Here is a 19,694-nt window from a genome sequence, read left to right as displayed (position 1 = left end):
ATTAGTGCATGCATGGAACTCAGCGATAGCCTGCCTATAGGCCAATGCAGCAGTAGGCCTATAATTTCCATTGTCAACTAAGTAAAAACACAAAGCCGAAAAAATAAAAACAGTAGAAAATATCCTGATGAAAATTCCGGTTATTTCAACCGCATTCATCTCTCTACTCCCCGTCTGTCTCCCTTTCTTTCTCTCTCTACTCCCTGTCTGTCTCCCTTTCTTTCTGTCTTGACTTTAACTATTGCGAGTGAAGTGCAACATTGTATCAAATCAATCAATTGGGTCCAGCCTGAAGCTGTCTCTCTAGCAAACTTGCAACATTGTATCAAATAGCCTATTCCGGACCCTCAGAGTTTCCCATGCCAGTGAGCTCGGAACAGACAGCTGTTTTTGGGAAAAGTGTTCAGGTATTTCATGACGTTTCCACTGGATATATCGGATCATCAGATTATAATATTTTGCTCTTTCACACTGAGGCTTTGTGATTATGGAAGGGGAGTGTTGGAAAGGTTTTTCAAAAACTGTGAGGAACTATTTCATTCGTACTGGATGTTAAATAAACAGACTGTGTTGACTTACTGTGTGAGGTAAAGAAAAAATTACTGGGAAGCTCAGCTTATTAGTGGTGGACATGGTGAGTTAAGACAATCAGAAATCAGACATCCCCAAATGGGCACTTTCCAATTTTGCGCACAGCAGGCAAGGTACTCTTTTAGAAAATATCATGCTATCTGGAATCTAAAAGGGTCTTCAGCTGTCCCCATAGGAGAACCCTTTGAATAACCCTTTTTGGTTCCATGTAGAACCCTTTTGCTTCCAGGTAGAACCATTTTCACAGAGGGTTCTACATGGAACCCAAAATAGTTTTACCTGCAACCAAAAAGGATTCTACCTGGACCCAAAAAGGGTTATCCTATGGGGACAACCGAAGAACCCTTTTGGAACCCTTTTTTCTAAAAGTGTACTTCTATGGTGCTTAGGCCCGCGCGCTCCCTCAACAGAGAAACCAGACACATGCTCATTGCTCACATGGAGCACTCCAAACAAAAGACAATGAAAGAAGTCAAAACTCATAAATGATGGTTATGAAATAAACCAAAACGTGTTTCTCATAAGTGTAGAAGGTTTTGAAATCTGCAAACAACGTTTCCACTCTGAGAATGAGAACGGTAAATGACTAATTAATTCATGCATTAACAGAAATGAATGTAACCAAATGATGGGGATTAATGGTACATTTACTACTGGTGACATATGTAATGGGGAATTGATAAAAATTAACAATCAAAGTGCAAACAATTCATGCAATGAAACAATGAAGTATTTTGAATTATTTAATTTATTTATGTATAGACAGGAGTAAATATATAATGTTGAATTTCAATTTACTTTAAACCTATTGGACACGCTTATTCAAAAGGTTGGTTACCTTTGCACGTTCGTCCAAAATAATTCCAGCATCCGAACCGTACACTGTGCATCTGCCAACTTTCCTTCAATTCCCATAGCTGAAATTATCTCACTGGCGAAAGCATCCAGGAGAGTGAAACAGCACCCCTCTGTCTTACAATATGTAGCCCCAGCCAGGTCACCCGTGATACAAGTCAGTATTCAACGTCCATCCTCAGCGATACAAGTCAGTATTCGACGTCCATCTATGTCTGAGGAGGTCAGGAGATTACATGGAAACCGGCCACTAGTCGAAACAGTGAGCACCGTTACCTTCAAGTAGGTTTAGGCGGATGGGCGTAAGCATCTGCTTCTAGTGCCAAAGATTGCATCTTCAAATCCAGCTATAAATACTTATTTTGGAGATTTTTGTTTTAAGCCTAGCCCAAGCCTTAACCCTTAATTTAACCATTCGGAGTTAATGCCTAACCTTAAGATTTTGGAGATAATGCCTAAACTTAACCTTAAACACTTCGAAATTTGACGTTTGGAACAAGTTCGAAATTTGACATTTGAGGAACATGGATGAACGTCTAATTCATAGCCCATGTATCTGATGCGGCTGGCCGAAAAGAGTATGACATGCCATCTCTTTTTGATCAGACAGCATCTGATACATGGGCTACACATACTAAGACAGAGGGGTGATGTTTCGATCGATTGGATGCTTTATCTGAGATTGTTGCGTCTTTCTGTCGGTGAACGTCTCAGTCAAATAAATTATCAATATTTAAATATTTTATTTGCATGGGAAAGGGGGTACGGTAGTACGGCCCAGGCCCCCTAATGCCTGCCCATAACGCCGGCCCTGGGAAAGTAGCCTATAGCCCACTGGGCACAGACATCAGTTCAACATCTAGTTTTGATTTACATTTGGTTGAGTTGTCAACTAACGTGAATTCAATGTAAAATCAACTAAAACATTCACCATGTCATTGGATTTAGGTTAAAAGTAATTTGCCTTACGTTGATGTCACACCAGCCTTCGCTTTGGCTCCCCCTCCTGTCCAGCTCAGGCGTTCGGCGTCGCTGGCCTTCTCGCTGCTGAGGAACCTACTGCTGGCAAACGCCCTTCACTCATCAACCCCGGACTTGTCTTGTCATCATTACAAACACCTGGTTCCTATCCCCACTCTATCACTGTATATATACTCCCTCTGCCAGTTGTCGGTCATTGAAAATGTTACTTGTTTTCCTGAGAGGAATCTCTCCTACTATTTCCTGAGTACTTTATTTTGCACTTTGGGTTCGCCCTGTGCCTTTTTGTTTATTAAGATATATTTTGAGCACAACAGCGTTTGAGTTTCGTCCCGCTTTGATCTATGGTGCTTAAATATATTCAGTAGTTCTAAACCTGTGACTGCCTCCTGCCTACTCCTCTCTACACCAGTGACAATTTATAACATTTCCAATCAGTTTTCCAAGTTGATTCAACGTCATCACATTGACTTTTTTGGGTTGAAAAGACGTGGAAACAACGTTGATTCAACCAGTTTTTGCTCAGTTGGAGTCTACTTTCTTCTGTTTCTCCAACTCAATAACTCATTCAAATCTCAAAGAAAAGTTTACACTTACACCAACATTGTATCGATTTTCCTTGTGTTTGTAATTTGAGTTGCCGTCCTGTTCATTGGTAACAGCGTGTCCATTACTGCACAGCAGTCGAGCAAGTTTGTCAGGTGCGTCCACGTCTCAGAGCGGGGTCTCCCGCGGAGGATGCGTCCAGTTTCCGTTCTGAAGCGCGGCTTCGATGGGGAACAGACCTCATGCCCTCCGGAACTATGCCACAAGCTCCGAACCATGCAGATAATTAAGCAGTTTGAGCACCGCAACTCTCTCAAGAGTAGCCTATGAGGTGTATGAGAATAGACCGGCAGGTACAGATTACGACAGAGTGCGTTACCTACCCTGGGCATCCCACACAGAGGTGTGTTCTCTGGGCATGCAGGTGCGGTTTGACAGGTGTGTGTGGGATAAGCCAGGAGCACCGAGCTGTCATAAAGCGAGACGAATTCACCGACCTTTAGACTAGATGTTAAGATCAGCCACTCTTTTTAAAACCCTTATATTTACTTTGTAAAAGATTGGCAATGTATTCTAATAGTCTATGCCAATGGGCCTATAACTTTGAGATAACAATGTAGCCTATTTTTTATCTGCAGGGTGTGTGTGTGTGTGTGCATGTCTAAATTTTTGTTCTTCTTTTAAATATTTTTTTCAACATATAGCCTAATGAGGCCAAATGGGGTTAAGGCTATGCTATATGCCTTTATTCAATAAGTGATATTGAACATGAAGACTTAATGGGTCAAATAAAATAAGTATCTACTTTAGGCCTTATACAGAATAATAAGACAAATACATTTACATTATTTAGCAGACGCTCTTATCCAGAGCGACTTACAGTTAGTGCATACATTTATTTTTTATACTGGCCCCCCCGTGGGAAATCAAACCCACAACCCTGGCGTTGCAAACGCCATGCTCTACCAACTGAGCTACATCCCTGCCGGCCATTCCCTCCCCTACCCTGGACGACGCTGGGCCAATTGTGCGCCGCCCATGGGTCTCCCGGTCGCGGCCGGCTACGACAGAGCCTGGATTCGAACCGGCAGGATCTCCAGTGGCACTGCCTTAGACCACTGCGCCACTCGGGAGCTCGTCTACAGGCCTAGTCTACAATATTCCCAAAACGGGATATGCTTCAAGGTGCAAATTGCCTATGTCCGTTTAGGTTATAGGCCAACCGAATATTATAATATCCTCCTGAAACGCGAAAATAAACGTTTTGGATTTTATTTTTTACATAACAGAAGTGTTTGGGGTGAGAAAAAAACAACAACATGTTACCAAGAAAAAAAACATATGTACTGTATATATATTGTTATTTCTATTTCATTGTAAATGCAAAATTGTCCTCTGTAGTGGTCATTAGGACATAAATATGAAGAGGAAACATTTACATTACAACAGTTTCTAAACCCAGAGGCGCAACATCGCGACTCTTCGTGGAACGCTTGCGAAACAGACCAAACAGACTAGGCCAGGGTTTGGGGTTTGGGAAGTCAATGAGAGAAGCAAACAATTCTTCCTTAGTTGTTAATTTTCTCGAACTTTAAAGGCACAACCTATATTCGAGACAATGTTTTAAGTAGTTGAACTCCAACGTCGTGAAAGTGACAAACGGACACGTTTTCATTTTCGTCAAAAACAACTTTATATTGAAGGAGTGCCTTCGATATGACGGCTTGCACATGCGCAGTTTGGCGCGAGACGACCGTTAGACCAGATGAAGTGTTTCTATGCATGTGCTATGCTAGCCAACGTCGTCATGACATTCCATACAAGTATGATCAGCCTATCTTCATACTGTACTGTCTTTGACTACAGTCAATGGGTAGCCTACAGTAAGTGAAAAACATAGTTGCGGCATCTGGGTGTCTACTACAGAGGACATTTCTTGATAAGCTCTTATTTAATGTGAAAATGTTTTACACAGTCCTGACAACTCACTTAACTATTCCTGAGATATTCACTTAGGCCTACTAGAAACTGTTTGAATATAAAACTAAAAAAATAATAATTACATTACACCCACTTATTTTCAAATGTCCATAAAATGTGCTAATTTTGATGGAAGCCATTTTTGTTTAGAACCAGGAAGATAAAGTTGTCAAGGTCACACCCCCACACGTGATATCACTGAAAAACAGGACTTAATACAGTGGCTTGTATGGCCTCAGAGATACGGACCAAGAACTGATGTCCACTAGAGAGAACAAAAATTAATTGCTGGGTCTCAGGAGGATATAAAACAAAACAGTATGAACACAGTTCATGTCACTGGGGGACCAATATGAAACTTTGACTGTTTGACAGAGTCTATCGTTTAAACTCATGAGATGTTTTAATTTAATTATGGCACATCCCTTCTGTCTGGCATGATGGCGACGGCCCTTATTATCTCTACATCGCCTTTCCTTCTGACTCCCAGAGAGGGATGAAAACGGTGTCTATTGGCCTCTTCTTTCATCCCGGGCGGTTTCGACCAACGGAGAGGAAAGATAACCATCAACTGTGTGTCGATCGCCGCCTCACTGTCTCTTCTCTCTGCGGGCTGAGCACAGATCACTCCCGTGGATTAACCAACCCTCGCACCGAAGAGTCGTCACGCATTACATCACGGATTCCCACACCCAAAGCGTAAAATGAGACCCATTTAATATTTAACCAGCGGACCTGAACACTGATGATGAGGGGAGACGCCTGGATTTTCATTTTTTGACGTCGTGGGGATTACACAAATATATAAACAATTTAAAGTAGGCTATACAATTAATCAGAGAGATGATGGCGCTTTTATGAACGGTGGATAGACGAACACCGTCATCAGCATCTCTGCCTGTCGGCTCCTTTGTGTTAGTAGAGAATGTGAATGGCGAAAGATGACATGGCAGAGGTAGATTCCGCATCCAGTGGAGTGGAACCCCCGGGCGTTCTGGATATAGCATTCCCGTACGAGGAGTATGAATGCAAAATCTGTTACAATTATTTCGACCTTGACCGTCGCGCACCCAAGATTTTAGAATGCTTGCACACATTTTGCGAGGAGTGCCTGAACACTCTCCATCTCCGCGAGGAGCGTCCATGGCGCATCAGCTGCCCTATATGTCGCCACAAGACGCCCGTGCCGGACTATCGTGTACAAAACCTGCCCAATAATACCAAGGTAACGGAGGATTTCCCCATGTACATTGACTCTGACCCTCTGCCTCAGGATGCTTTGCCCCTGTACCCTCCCCCGTTGCACCCCGCACTCGTCGCCCTCAGGCGCGAGGAGACATCGGGGGCGTCCACGAGCCAAGCTACCCCCTCCACTACCTTGTCCACTGCCACTACACTCTCACAGGACTCCGTGCGCTATGACAGCTGTCAGAGCTGCAAGCGGGTTGCCCTGACTACGGGCTGTGTGTGCGCGATCTTCTGCTTTCTGTCCATGCTGGTTCTGCTCTTCATGGGCCTGATCTTCGTTCACAGTCACAGCAGCCCGCCCTCGCCCGCGGGACCCATCTGCCTGTCGGTGGCCAGCATCCTAGCCATGTTCTCGGTGGTCGTCACGTGGCTGATCTGCTGGTTAAAATATAGACCCGATCACGAGACAGGCCGCTCATCTGGAACGAATAGGCGGAACGCCTGATGATGAAGATGAAGATGGTGATAATCATGATGATAATGTGATGTGTGTGTGTGATTATGTATATACTGCTGTATACTAGCATAATGTCCCTCCCACCATATCTTTACTTTTTTAGAAATAAACATTGTCCAGAACGGCCTTTTAACAGTAGGATATAGCAAACACCATATAAAGACCTTCACCTGCTCATTGAGCAGTAAGCCTACAGTAGCCTACCATTGATACATTAATACATGCACTTGTGGTAGGCTCATATGATGATGGGTAACCTTGAGACCTAGATTAACTGCCTGTCGCTCCCAGACTAGCCTGGTTGAATGCACAGAGTTGAGGACCAGGGTTTGATACCAGTTTCCTGAAAAGTATACCACTATTACCCACTATGCCTCTCACTGTATCAAAACCTGTCCTCCCTCCCTTGCATCTCAAAGACGCACCTGTCTTTGTTATTGTATTGTGGGCTATACAATTCCACATGCAAAGGTTTGAGATTTTGTATCACGGCTATAACAGGCCCACTGTTATTTGAGAAGTCATTAATATACACTACATGGTCAAAGGTATGTGGCACCTGCTCGTCGACCATCCTATTCCAAAATCATGGGCATTACTATGGAGTTGGTCCCCCCTTTGCTGCTATAACAGCCTCCACTCTTCTGGGAAGGCTTTCCACTAGATGTTGGAACATTGCTGCGGGGACTTTCTTCCATTCAGCCACAAAAGCATTAGTGAGGTCGGACACTAATGTTGGGCGATTAGGCCTGGCTCGCAGTCGGTGTTCCAATTCATCCCAAAGGTGTTAGATGGGGTTGAGGTCAGGGCTCTATGCAGGCCAGTCAAGTTCTTCCACACCGATCTCGATAAACCATTTCTGTATGGACCTCGCTTTGTGCACAGGGGCATTGTCATGCTGAAACAGTAAAGGGCCTTCCCCAAACTGTTGCCACAAAGTTGGAAGCACAGAATCGTCTAGAATGTAATTGTATGCTGTAGCGTTAAGATTTCCCTTCACTGTCACGGTTTCGGCCGAGGCGGCCCCTCCTCCTTGTTCGGGCAGGTTTCGGCGGTCGTCGTCTCCGGAGTACTAGCTGCCACCGTTCTATGTTTCTTGTTTGATTGGTTTTGTCTGTTTGTCACACCTGTTTTGTGTTATGTCTCATTAAGCACCCTATTTAGTTCCTTGTTGTTAGTTAGGTGTTGTGTGTAATTGTTTCCTTGTCGTGTTGCTGCGCTACCTATTTTGGTGCGCTATTTAGTAGTTTGCCTCCTTGTTGTTTTTAGGAGAGATTTACGCACATGTTTAGTGCGCCCGTTTGGTTACGCCTGTGCTCGCTTTTCTCGCCTCCGGGCTGTTCTTGGATTATTTTGTGTTGATTCTACTAAAGACTTTGTTTGGATATACTTCTGCGTCCTGCGCCTGATTCCACACCACACCTACCTACAGCAACTCTTGACATTCACTGGAACTAAGGGGCCTAGCCCGAACCATGAAAACCAGCCCTAGACCATTATTCCCCTTTCCACCAAACTTTATAGTTGGCACTATGCATTGGGGCAGGTAGCGTTCTCCTGGCATCCGCCAAACCCAGATTTGTCCGTCGGACTGCCAGATGGTGAAGCCTAATTCATCACTCCAGAGAACGCGTTTCCACTGCTCCAGAGTCCAATGGCAGCGAGCTTTACACCACTCCAGCCGACACTTGCATTGCGCATGGTGATCTTAGGCTTGTGTGCGGCTGCTCGGCCATGGAAACCCATTTCATGAAGCTCTCGACAAACAGTTCTTGTACTGACGTTGCTTCCAGAGGAAGTTTGGAACTTGGTAGTGAGTGTTGCAACCGAGGACAGACGGTTTTTACGTGCTAGGCACTTCAGCACTCGCCTGTCCCGTTCTGTGAGCTTGTGTGGCCTACCACTTCGCGGCTGAGCCGTTGTTGCGCCTAGACGTTTCCACTTCACAATAACAGCACTTACAGTTGACCGGGGCAGCTCTAGCAGGGCAGAAATATAGAAAAGCTCTGGAGTGCATCTTTAATTGCCATGTGCTTGACAGGCTTCCAAAGAAAACAGATACCTCTAGTCTGTTACCTGTATGGTCGGTGATCATCAGGGGGCATATTGAGAGAATTGCCGTGAGGATGGAAAAGGGTCCTCAATGTCTGAGGCACAGTTTTTGCAATGCCTATGGAACTGAGAGACTGGATTTGTCAATATTAGTCAATATGGCAGGGGTATTGAAATCACAGTCTTGAAGTATACAGTGCTGCACTGGTTCCCCTATAACCAGGGACGGACTGATTCAGAGCGGCACATCATGATGAGTGGACTCTCTGTCCAATCAATGATATTAATCAATCACTTAACTACCATAGAAGGAAAAATAATCCCAACAGTACTACTGAAGACCACAAGGCTTAGATTTATACAGTCCTGAAGCTTTTTAATTTTGTATTTACTGTATACTGTTTTTTTATTTATTTTTATTTCACCTTTATTTAACCAGGTAAGCCAGTTGAGAACAAGTTCTCATTTACAACTGCGACCTGGCCAAGATAAAGCAAAGCAGAGGTAGATTTATACTGTTTGTGCTCTGTGTAGAACAGACACGGTTGTCTCCTACCTCATGGGCCCTCTTCCTACAGACGCATGTCTTTTAGGATTCACATAAAAATATGCACATTAGAGAAGGCTGGGATATACAGAGAGTTATATCCGAGCACTTACTGCCCTAACACATTCACTTTAACATGGCCTCACCATCAAACATGATTATGGACCTGGCCTCTAAAGATGGCCACTCCTGCTTCAATCAACCTGTCACTCCCCTGTCAGACTGTCAGTATAACCTTTAGAAGATGCACTTTCACCCTCTTATTTGACACAAGTAATATATATACTGTATATTGTCTATTATTGTATTAATTATGAATTTAATTGTTGTTAAGGTACTAAAATGTATTTGCACAGATAAATGTTACGTATGTGCTATTTAACACAGTTCAGTAATAAAGAATACATTACAATGTTTATGTGCAATGTGTGATGAAGGAGTCAGGCGCAGGAGGGTAAATCACAGAATAACAGGCTTTAATCCACAAAATACAGGTTTACCCAGAAATGCGTCAAATACACAAATACACAAAACAGGCGCACTGGAAAATACAAGGCACACGGGAAAAATACTCCCGTCGATACACAATACACAAGCTCCACCGAGCTTCACTAACCTCCACAAACAAACAATCCCCCACACAGACAAGGAAGCAGAGGGAATACTTATACCATGACTAATGAGGGAATAAGGACCAGGTGTGTGATTGAAGACAAGACAAATGGAGTGATGATAAATGGATCGGCAGTAGCTAGTAAGCCGGTGTTGCCGAGCGCCGACCCCAGGAGGACGCGGAGCAGGGCGAGCCGGATGGCGACGGTGGAAATCCTGTAACATGGAGGGATCGAGGATATCCCTCACCGGGACCCAGCACCGTTCCTCCGGACCGTACCCCTCCCACTCCACGATGTACTGAAGGCCCCCCACCCGATGCCTCGAGTCCAGGATGGACCGGACAGAGTACGCCGGGGCCCCCTCGATGTCCAGAGGAGGTGGAGGGACCTCCCGCTCCTCAGCCTCCTGGAGCGGACCAGCTACCACCGGCCTGAGGAGAGACACATGAAATGAGGGGTTAATACGGTAATCAGGGGGGAGTAATAACCTATAAGTGACCTCGTTGACTCTCCTCAGGACTTTAAACGGCCCCACAAACAGCGGGCTCAGCTTCCAGCAGGGCAGGCGGAGGGGCAGATTCCGGCTCGAGAGCCAGACCCGATCCCACGGTACAAAGACTGCGGTGGCGGTCAGCATTGGCCTTCTGACGACGCACAGCGCGTTGGAGGTGAATGTGGGCAGCATCCCACGTCTCCTCCGCGCGCCGAAATCAGTCATCCACCGCAGGAGCCTCGGTCTGGCTCTGGTGCCACGGTGCCAGAACCGGTTGGTAACCTAGAATCCACTGGAAAGGCATTAGGTTAGTGGAGGAGTGGCAGAGAGAGTTCTGGGCAGAATATGCCCATGGCAAGAACACCAACCACTCCCCCGGCCGGTCCAGTAGGACCGCAGGAACCTACCCACATCCTGATTTACCCGTTCCACCTGCCCATTACTCTCAGTGTGGAACCCAGAGGTCAGGCTGACCGAGACCCCCAGACGTTCCATAAACGCCTTCCAGACCTTGGACGTGAACTGGGGACCTCGGTCATACACTATATCCTCTGGTACCCCGTAGTGCCGGAAGACGTGTGTAAACAGGGCCTCCTCAGTTTGCAGAGCCGTGGGGAGACCGGGCAGAGGAAGGAGGCAGCAGGCTTTAGAAAAGCGGTCCACAATGCCCAGGATGGTGGTGTTACCTTGGGAGAGGGGAAGATCAGTTAGAAAATCAACACTTAGGTGAGACCATGGTCGTTGTGGAACTGGTAAAGGTTGTAACTTACCAGCTGGGAGGTGCCTAGGTGCCTTACTCTGGGCGCACACTGAGCAGGAGGAGACATACACCCTCACGTCCTTAGCCAAGGTAGGCCACCAGTATTTTCCGGTCAGGCAGCGCACTGTACCTGGGTGACCAGAGGAGGGTGACGTGTGTGCCCAGTAGATCAGACGATCACAGATAAGAGCAGGCACGTACTGTAGCCCATCTGGACACTGAGGTGGAGAGGGATCTGTGCGGAGAACGCCTGCTCTATATCTGCGTCCATCGCCCACACTACCTGCGCCACAATGCAGGAGGCCGACAGTATGGGAGTGTTGTCGCTGGGCCTCTCCTCTGTGTCATACAGCCGGGACAGCGCGTCTGCCTTCACGTTCTTCGTACCCGGGATGTATGATAGAGTGAAATCAAACCAGGTGAAGAATAGGGCCCACCTGGCCTGGCGAGGATTCAGCCTCCTCGCTGTCCGGATGTACTCCAGGTTACGGTGGTCCGTCCAGACAAGGAAAGGGTGTTTTGCCCCCTCAAGCCAATGCCTCCACACGGTCAAGGCTCGGACAACAGCCAACAGCTCCCAATCACCAACGCCGTACTTCTGCTCCGCCGGGCTGAGCTTCTTCGAGAAGAACGCACAAGGGCGGAGCTTGGGTGGCGTACCCGAGCGTTGAGACAAGACAGCTCCTATCCCAACCTCAGACGCATCCACCTCCACTACGAACGGTAGGGATGAATCGGGGTGGGCCAGTACTGGGGCTGAGGTGAACAGATCCCGCAGTTTGCTGAAGGCCAGGTCAGCCTCAGCAAACCAGCGGAGCCGGGACGGCCCACCCTTCAACAGGTAGGATATGGGAGCTGCGACCTTGCCAAAGCCCCGGATAAACCTCTGATGGTAGTTGGCAAAGCCAAGGAAGCACTGCATCTCCTTAACCGTGGTTGGAGTCGGCCAATTACGCACGGCTGAAATGCGATCTCCCTCCGTCTCCACACCTGAGGTGGAAATGCGGTATCGAAGGAAGGAGACAGACTGCTGGAAAAACATACACTTCTCTGCCTTAGCATAAAGGTAATTTTCCAACAGTCGGGCCAGCACCTTGCGAACCAGGGACACATGCTCGGCGCGCGTAGCGGAATACACCAGGATGTCATCGATGTAGACCACTACACCGCGACCAAGCATGTCCCGAAACACCTCGTTCACAAAGGACGGGAAAACTGAGGGAGCATTCATCAAACAATAGGGCATCACCAGGTATTCATAATGCCCCATGGTTGTGCTGAATGCTGTCTTCCACTCATCTCCCTCTAGGATACGCACCAGGTTGTACGCACTCCTGAGATCTAATTTGGTGAAGAAGCACGCCCCATGCATTGATTCAATCACTGAAGGAATGAGGGGGAGAGGATAACTAAGTCTTATTGTCTCCCTGTTCAGTGGTCGATAATCAATGCACGGGCGCAGACCTCCGTCCTTCTTCTTCACAAAGAAGAAACTCGAGGAGGGGGGTGAAGTGGAGGGACGTATATACCCCTGGCGTAGGGACTCAGTGACATATGTTTCCATAGCCACCGTTTCAGCCTGTGACAGGGGGTATATATGACTCCTGGGAGGTACAGCGTCTACTCTGAGGTTTATCGCGCAATCCCCCGCCCGATGAGGTGGTAATTTAGTCGCCTGCGTTTTAGAGAATGCTTGCGCCAGATCGAGGTATTCAGGGGGAACGCGCATGGTGGAGGTACTGTCTGGACTTTCCACCGTGGTTGCACCAACGAAAACACCTAGACACCTACCTCCCCGTCCCCTGCCTCAGGTGGACCAGCCGCTCGCCCACCTCTCGACCCTCGGGCGGGTGATCGAAGACCGCCCGGAAGAGGTGAGCGAACTCCCCGTAGTTCTCCAACGCAGCTCCTCCTTCGTTCCACACCGTGTTGGCCCACTCCAGGGCTTACGGCCATACCAGCCTGAATTTGCCCGATCTTGTCTGATCTCGGAAGCTAAGCAGGGTTGGGCCTGGTTAGTACTTGGATGGGAGTCCTCCTGGGAATACCAGGTGCTGTCAAGGTGGGTGATTGTGTGATGAGGTGGTGATGAAGGATTCAGGCGCAGGAGGATAAATCACAGAATAACAGGCTTTAATCCGCAAAATACAGATTTATGAAGAAATGCGTCAAACACACTCCAGGGCACAAAACAGGCGCACTGGAAAATACAAGGCACACTGGAAAAATACTCCAGTCGATACACAATACAGCAGCTTCACTAACCTCCACAAACAAACAATCCCCCACACAGACAAGGAAGCAGAGGGAACACTTATACCATGACTAATGAGGGAATAAGGAACAGGTGTGTGTGATTGAAGACAAGACAAATGGAGTGATGATAAATGGATCGGCAGTAGCTAGTAAGCCGGTGACGCCGAACGCCGAAACCTGCCCGAACAAGGAGGGGAGGCAGCCTCCGCGGAAGTCGTGACACAATGATTATTTCTCTTAAAACTTTGAAATTAGACATATTGATGATGGGCATATCAGTAGAGAATACTTAAAGGGATACTTGGGGATTTTGGCAATGGGGCCCGTTATTTACTTCCCCAGAGTCAGATGAACTTGTGGATACCATTTGTATGTCTCTGTGCCCAGTATGAAGGAAGTTAGAGATAGTTTTGTGAGCCAATGCTAACTAGCGTTAGCACAATGACTGGAAGTCTATGGGTATCTGCTAATATGCTAGCAGATACCCATAGAATTCTTGTCATTGCGCTGACGCCAGTTAGAAATTGTGCTGGCGCTAGTTAGCAACTTCCTTCAAACTGCACGCAGTGACATAAAAATGGTATCCACAAGTTCAGTAACTCACTTTCCCACAGACGCCTAGTCTCGGAAATCCCAGACCTAGGGCAACAGCACGCTGGAACATTGGTTACATTGTCGGAGGCAACCCGTCTGTCTGGACTAACAGACACCCTCTGGTGGTAGACACAACATAGACTACTAGACTAGAAAAAAAGGGTTCCAAAAGGGGGTTTTCGGCTGGACTCATAGGAGAACCTTTTTTGCTTCCAGGTAGAACCATATTGGGTTCCAGTCATTGGTTCCATGTAGAGCCCTCTGTGGAAAGGGTTCTACATGGAACCCAAAAGGGTTTTACCTGGAACCAAAAAAATCCAGGCTCTGTCATAGCCGGCCGCGACCGGGAGACCCATGGGGCACAATTGGCCCAGCGTCGTCCAGGGTAGGGGAGGGAATGGCCGGCAGGGATGTAGCTCAGTTGGTAGAGCATGACGTTTGCAACGGCAGGGTTGTGGGTTTCGATTCCCACCGGGGGCCAGTATGAAAAAAATGATGTATGCACTCACTAACTGTAAGTCGCTCTGGATAAGAGCGTCTGCTAAATGACAAAACATTTCATTCCACATGATATCGTGACACGTAATATCTTCCACCACCAGGCAATCCACATGGCTTGTAACCACCGTGGTTTGAGTGACCTGGAGGATCAGGGGAAGAGGGAGTTAGCTGAGCTTCTCTTTATTCATTCATTCTCCCCTTCCCTTGTTTTCCTTCTTATTCTTTCCATCATTTTCTCAGGTCAATTGAATTGTCTAGGCCTTTATGCAAGGATGAAAATCTGCTAGTATATGAGGCCCTGATTCAGAAGTTTGACACCCCTGTTTTACAGCATGTGATGATAACATCTCAAAAGTTTTGTCATTGCTAAAAAAAAACTCCCTCTCTTACCAACCAACTATCCATTCATCCCTCACATTTTTCTGTTTGATTAAACATAATTTGCTTTCCCATGTCTCCACTTGTCAGGGAAAACACATGTTTTCACTCATTGAATTCTTCTAACATGATCCTTATGTGTTAAATGGTTGAACACTGAACCATAAATAGCTATCAATATAGCCTATACATCGCCCTGGTTGAACATAATTACAACAACATCCCCAAATTCCAACATTTAGCATCATTGCAAACCAATTACGTGATATCTCATAATATGGTACTACTTTATATTTCATTTAAACATTTATATCATGATAAACACTGTAAAACATTTAGAGACATCGTTTGGCATGTTTTTATATAACTTTGTATTAAACAATCTCGGAGGTCAGTCTTCTAGTTAGCCTATATGCATTATTTTAATTCGTTGTTTTTTTTCTGTGATGCAACTAATTTAGTTCTCATCAAGCGAAAATTTCTGACTTTGAATTTCATCCCCGGTAATGGATTAGACACGGAGATTCTGTGTTGCTTTCAAGAAGGTTGAGGTATGCATCATCGCTCTCTGTTTTCCTTCGTTCTATCAGTTCTTTTAGGGTACAATATCCAGTTTCAATAAGTTCAATGACCCCCGAAATCGCCACGTTAGGAATTTTAAGATAAATGTTTTGCCAGAATGTCCAAGAGGGATGACAGTATTAGGTGTAAAGTAAAAAATCCTGTAATTTCACTAAAAGGTAGGCCAAACTGAGTATCTGGGGTATTGGTAATATTACTTTTGATGTTCTTAAACTAAAATATTTATATTTAGGAAAATTGTCATAATAGAGTAGCCCGTCAAAGCCTTCCATAAACGACATCATCAATGTGATCATTATATTCTTTACAAGTATGTTCTCACCAGCAACTTCATATTGACATGTGCCAATATACATTTTAATACCATCGAATTGATCTGTAAAAATGGTAGATTAAATAAATAGGCTTTTTATGGAAATATAAAAGCAATACATCAATGACTATTAATATTTTTTGTCATCCATATTTGACAATTTCCCGTGTTCAAATAGGCTATTTAAATGTATTTTCTACACCGCGCGCAGCTATTGTCCACGCGCGTTCTAACAGAAAGACAACATTTAAGTTGTCTTTTCAAGGGTACAAAATAGGCTAATGTTAATTGAGTAAATCTAAAGCCAGTGGGATACATATTTTCTGCGTAAATAAGAGAACTATGATAGTGCTTACGTTCGATCTCCCCGCTGTGCTCTCTTTTCTCCTAGGTGACCTCACGGGGTTGGAGAGGTGGAGGTAAAGACAAAAGAATTGGAACATCAGGTGCGTCTGGTGCCTTCCAACTAGTGGCTGTTGTCTTCAAGTGCGTCATGTGGAGCATTAATTCGTTCAAATACCCTTACAAGGGCACACGTTTCAGAATAACCTTTTGTCATTAGAAAAAATGAAACAATCCTCAAAACGGTAAATACACATTTCCAAAATCCGGAGAGGGAGTAGCACGTCTTCAACATCAATTTGGTCAAACCTCTTCTGTAGTTGCTATTAGCAAGGCTACTGGCACTAGCAGCAAGCATAGGCCTATGTGTTATTGGTATTATGTAGGCTACATATGCATATTCTAAATATCACGGAGGCCTTAATAACAGTGTCAATATTTAAATGTCCATTTAGCCTGTAAATGTGCATTATGCCCTCAGGTCCCGCGTCAACGTTTCACCTCTTGCCATGGTGGGCGAGCTAATACGGTTCTAGCGCACCTCGGCACCTGGGTGGGTGGTGTTTGGGACGACACACAAAGAAAAGAAAATGCTTACAAAACAATAAATTATAGGCCTACATTATTCACCAAATCGATGAAGAGGGTACTTACACTTTATATACTGAACAAAAATTTAAATGCAACAGTGTATGTAAAGTGTTGGTCCCATGTTTCATGAGCTGAAATAACAAAATCCCAGACATTTTCCATATGCACAAAAAGCTTATTTCTCTCAAATTTTGTGCACAAATTTGTTTATATCCCTGTTAGTGAGCATTCCTCCTTTGACAGGTGTAGCATATCAAGAAGTTGATTAAACAGTATGATCATTACACAGGTGCACCTTGTGCGGGGACAATAAAAGGCCACTTTAAAATGTGCAGTTTTGTCACACAACACACTGCCACAGATGTCTCAAGTTTTGAGGGAGCGTGCAATTGGCATGCTGACTGCAGGAATGTCCACCAGAGCTGTTGCAAAAAACAAATTCTGATTGGCTGGCCCTGGCTGCCAAGTGGGTGGGCCTATGCCCTCTCTGGCCCACTCATGGCTGCATCCCTGCCAAGTCATGTAAAATCCATAGATTAGGGCCTAATTTATTTATTTAAATTGACTGATTTCCTAATATGAACTGTAACTCAGTAAAATCTTAGAAATTGTTCCATGTTGCATTTATATTTTTGTTCAGTATATATACAAAAGTATGTGTACACCCTTTCAAATTAGTGGATTCAGCTATTTCAGCCACACCCATTGCTGACAGGAGCATAAAATCGAGCACACAGCCATGCACTCGCCATGGACATAACATTGGCAGTAGAATGGCCTTACTGAAGAGCTCAGTGACTTTCAACGTGGCACCGTCATAGGATGCCACATTTCCAAGAAGTCAGTTCGTCAAATTTCTACCCCGCTAGAACTTCCACGGTCAACTGTAAGTGCTGTTATTGTGAAGTGGAAACGTCTAGGAGCAACAACGCCTCTGCCGCGAAGTGGTAGGCCACACAAGCTCACAGAACGGGACCGTTGAGTGCTGAAGCGTTTAGCGTGTAAACATCTTCTGTCCTCAGTTGCAACACTCACTAGCGAGTTCCAAACTGTCTCTTGAAGTAACGTCAGCACAATAACTTTTTGTTGGAAGCTTCATGAAATGGGTTTCCATGGCCGAGCAGCCGCACACAAGCTTAAGATCACCATTTGCAATGCCAAGCGTCGGCTGGAGTGGTGTAAAGCTCGCCGCCATTGGACTCTGGAGCAGTGAAAGTGCGTTCTCTGGAGTGATGAATCACACTTCACCTTCTGGCAGTCTGACGGACTAATCTGGGTTTGGCAGATGCCAGGAGAACGCTACCTGCCCGAATGCATAATGCTAACTGTAAAGTTTGGTGGAGGAGGAATAATGGTCTGGGGCTGTTTTTCATGGTTTGGGCTAGACGCCTTAGTTCCAGTGAAGGGAAATCTTAACGCTACAGCATACAATTACATTCTAGACAATTCTGTGCTTCCAACTTTGTGGCAACAGTTTGGGGAAGGCTCTTTCCTGTTTCAGCATGAGATCGGTGTGGAAGAACTTGACTGGCCTGCACAGAGCCCTGACCTCATCCCCATTGAACACCTTTGGGATGAATTGGAATGCCGACTGCAAGCCAGGCCTAATCGCCCAACATCAGTGCCCGACCTCACTAATGCTCTTGTGGCTGAATGGAAGCAAGTCCCTGTAGCAATGTTCCAACATCTAGTGGAAAGCCTTCCCAGAAGAGTGGAGACTGTTATAGCAGCAAAGGGGGGACCAACTCCATATTAATGCCCATGATTTTGGAATGAGATGTTCGACGAGCAGGTGTCCACGTACATTTGGTCATGTAGTGTATGTAGGGTTTAAAATGGCATGTGTATGTTACTTATTGAATTTGAAAATATCAGCCAAAAATAAAACAAGGCCATGGGATTAATGTATGACAAAAAAATTACACGCTTACTCCAACATCATCCAAATACCATTACCATCCAAAAGTGATCATATCATACTCTATATACTCTTGGGACTAAAGGAATGAAATCTAAAAGCAAACATGCAGCTAACCAACTGAAAATAAGCTCCTTTAGATGGACAGTGGAGGGAAGAGGGGTTTTTGTCTGAATTTGTCTAAAGAGCATTGCTACTTTCACTTCTTCTACAATGCCCTGCACAGCAGCCAAACTTTCAAAAGAAGACAGGCTATGTGCACACTGCCCACAAAATGATGTGGAAACTGAGCTGCACTTCCTAACCTCCTACTAAATGTATGACCATATTAGAGACACATATTTTCCTCAGATTACACAGACCCACAAAGAATTCCAAAACAAATCCAATTTTGATAAACTCCCATATCTATTGGGTGAAATACCACAGTGTGCCATCACAGCAGCAAGATTTGTGACCTGTTGCCACAAGAAAAGGGCAACCAGTGAAGAACTCTCTGTATACACCATTGTAAATACAACCCATATTTATGTTTATTTATTTTCCCTTTTGTACTTTAACTATTTGCACATCGTTATAACACTGTACATAGCCATAATATATGACATTTTAAATGTCTCTATTCCTTTGAAACTATTTTGATTGTAATGTTTACTGTTCCTTTTTTGATTGTTTATTTCACTTTTGTTTATTATATTTCACTTGCTTTGGCAATGTAAACATATGTTTCCCATGCCAATAAAGCCCTTTGAATTTAATTTAATTGCGAAAGAGAGAGAGAGAGAAAGAGAGCGAGAGAGACGGCAATGACCCTTCCTTGTGCAATTGCCTATAGGGATACGTGTCTTTTCAACTTGCAAGACAACTATAAATAAATGCCCAACAACACAATTGTAACGTCTCTGTCAGCAGAGCAGACGTTATTTACCGCTCTACTGGCGTCGTACCCTGCTGGGGCGCGAGTCCCCGTCAGACGGCTCTCCTATTGGTAGTGCGCAATCTAAAAGCGACAATAAACTTTTGCAGAATTTGTGTTATCTTCAGGCCATGGAGTGAGAACAAATTGGTGCATGCGCTCGAGGAAAAAAATACCTT

At 45.2% G+C, this 19,694-nt stretch overlaps 1 protein-coding gene across 1 annotated transcript; it reads left to right on the top strand.

Annotated features, from left to right (window-relative positions):
* Positions 1-5,884: 5,884 nt before the first annotated feature.
* LOC311115557 (RING finger protein 228-like) lies at positions 5,885-6,646 on the top strand (the record flags this gene model as incomplete). Its single annotated transcript, XM_084190708.1, has 1 exon — positions 5,885-6,646. One exon carries the CDS (start codon positions 5,885-5,887, stop codon positions 6,644-6,646), a length of 762 nt encoding a protein of 253 aa, XP_084046834.1.
* Between the last annotated feature and the right edge of the window lie 13,048 nt (positions 6,647-19,694).

The sequence above is a fragment of the Coregonus lavaretus genome, assembly GCF_964263955.1.
Source record: "Coregonus lavaretus genome assembly, contig: HAP1_SCAFFOLD_2605, whole genome shotgun sequence".
In the NCBI taxonomy this organism is placed as follows: domain Eukaryota; kingdom Metazoa; phylum Chordata; class Actinopteri; order Salmoniformes; family Salmonidae; genus Coregonus; species Coregonus lavaretus.
The sequence above is the reverse complement of the archived record's forward strand: the minus strand, read 5'-3'. Positions and strand labels throughout refer to the sequence as shown.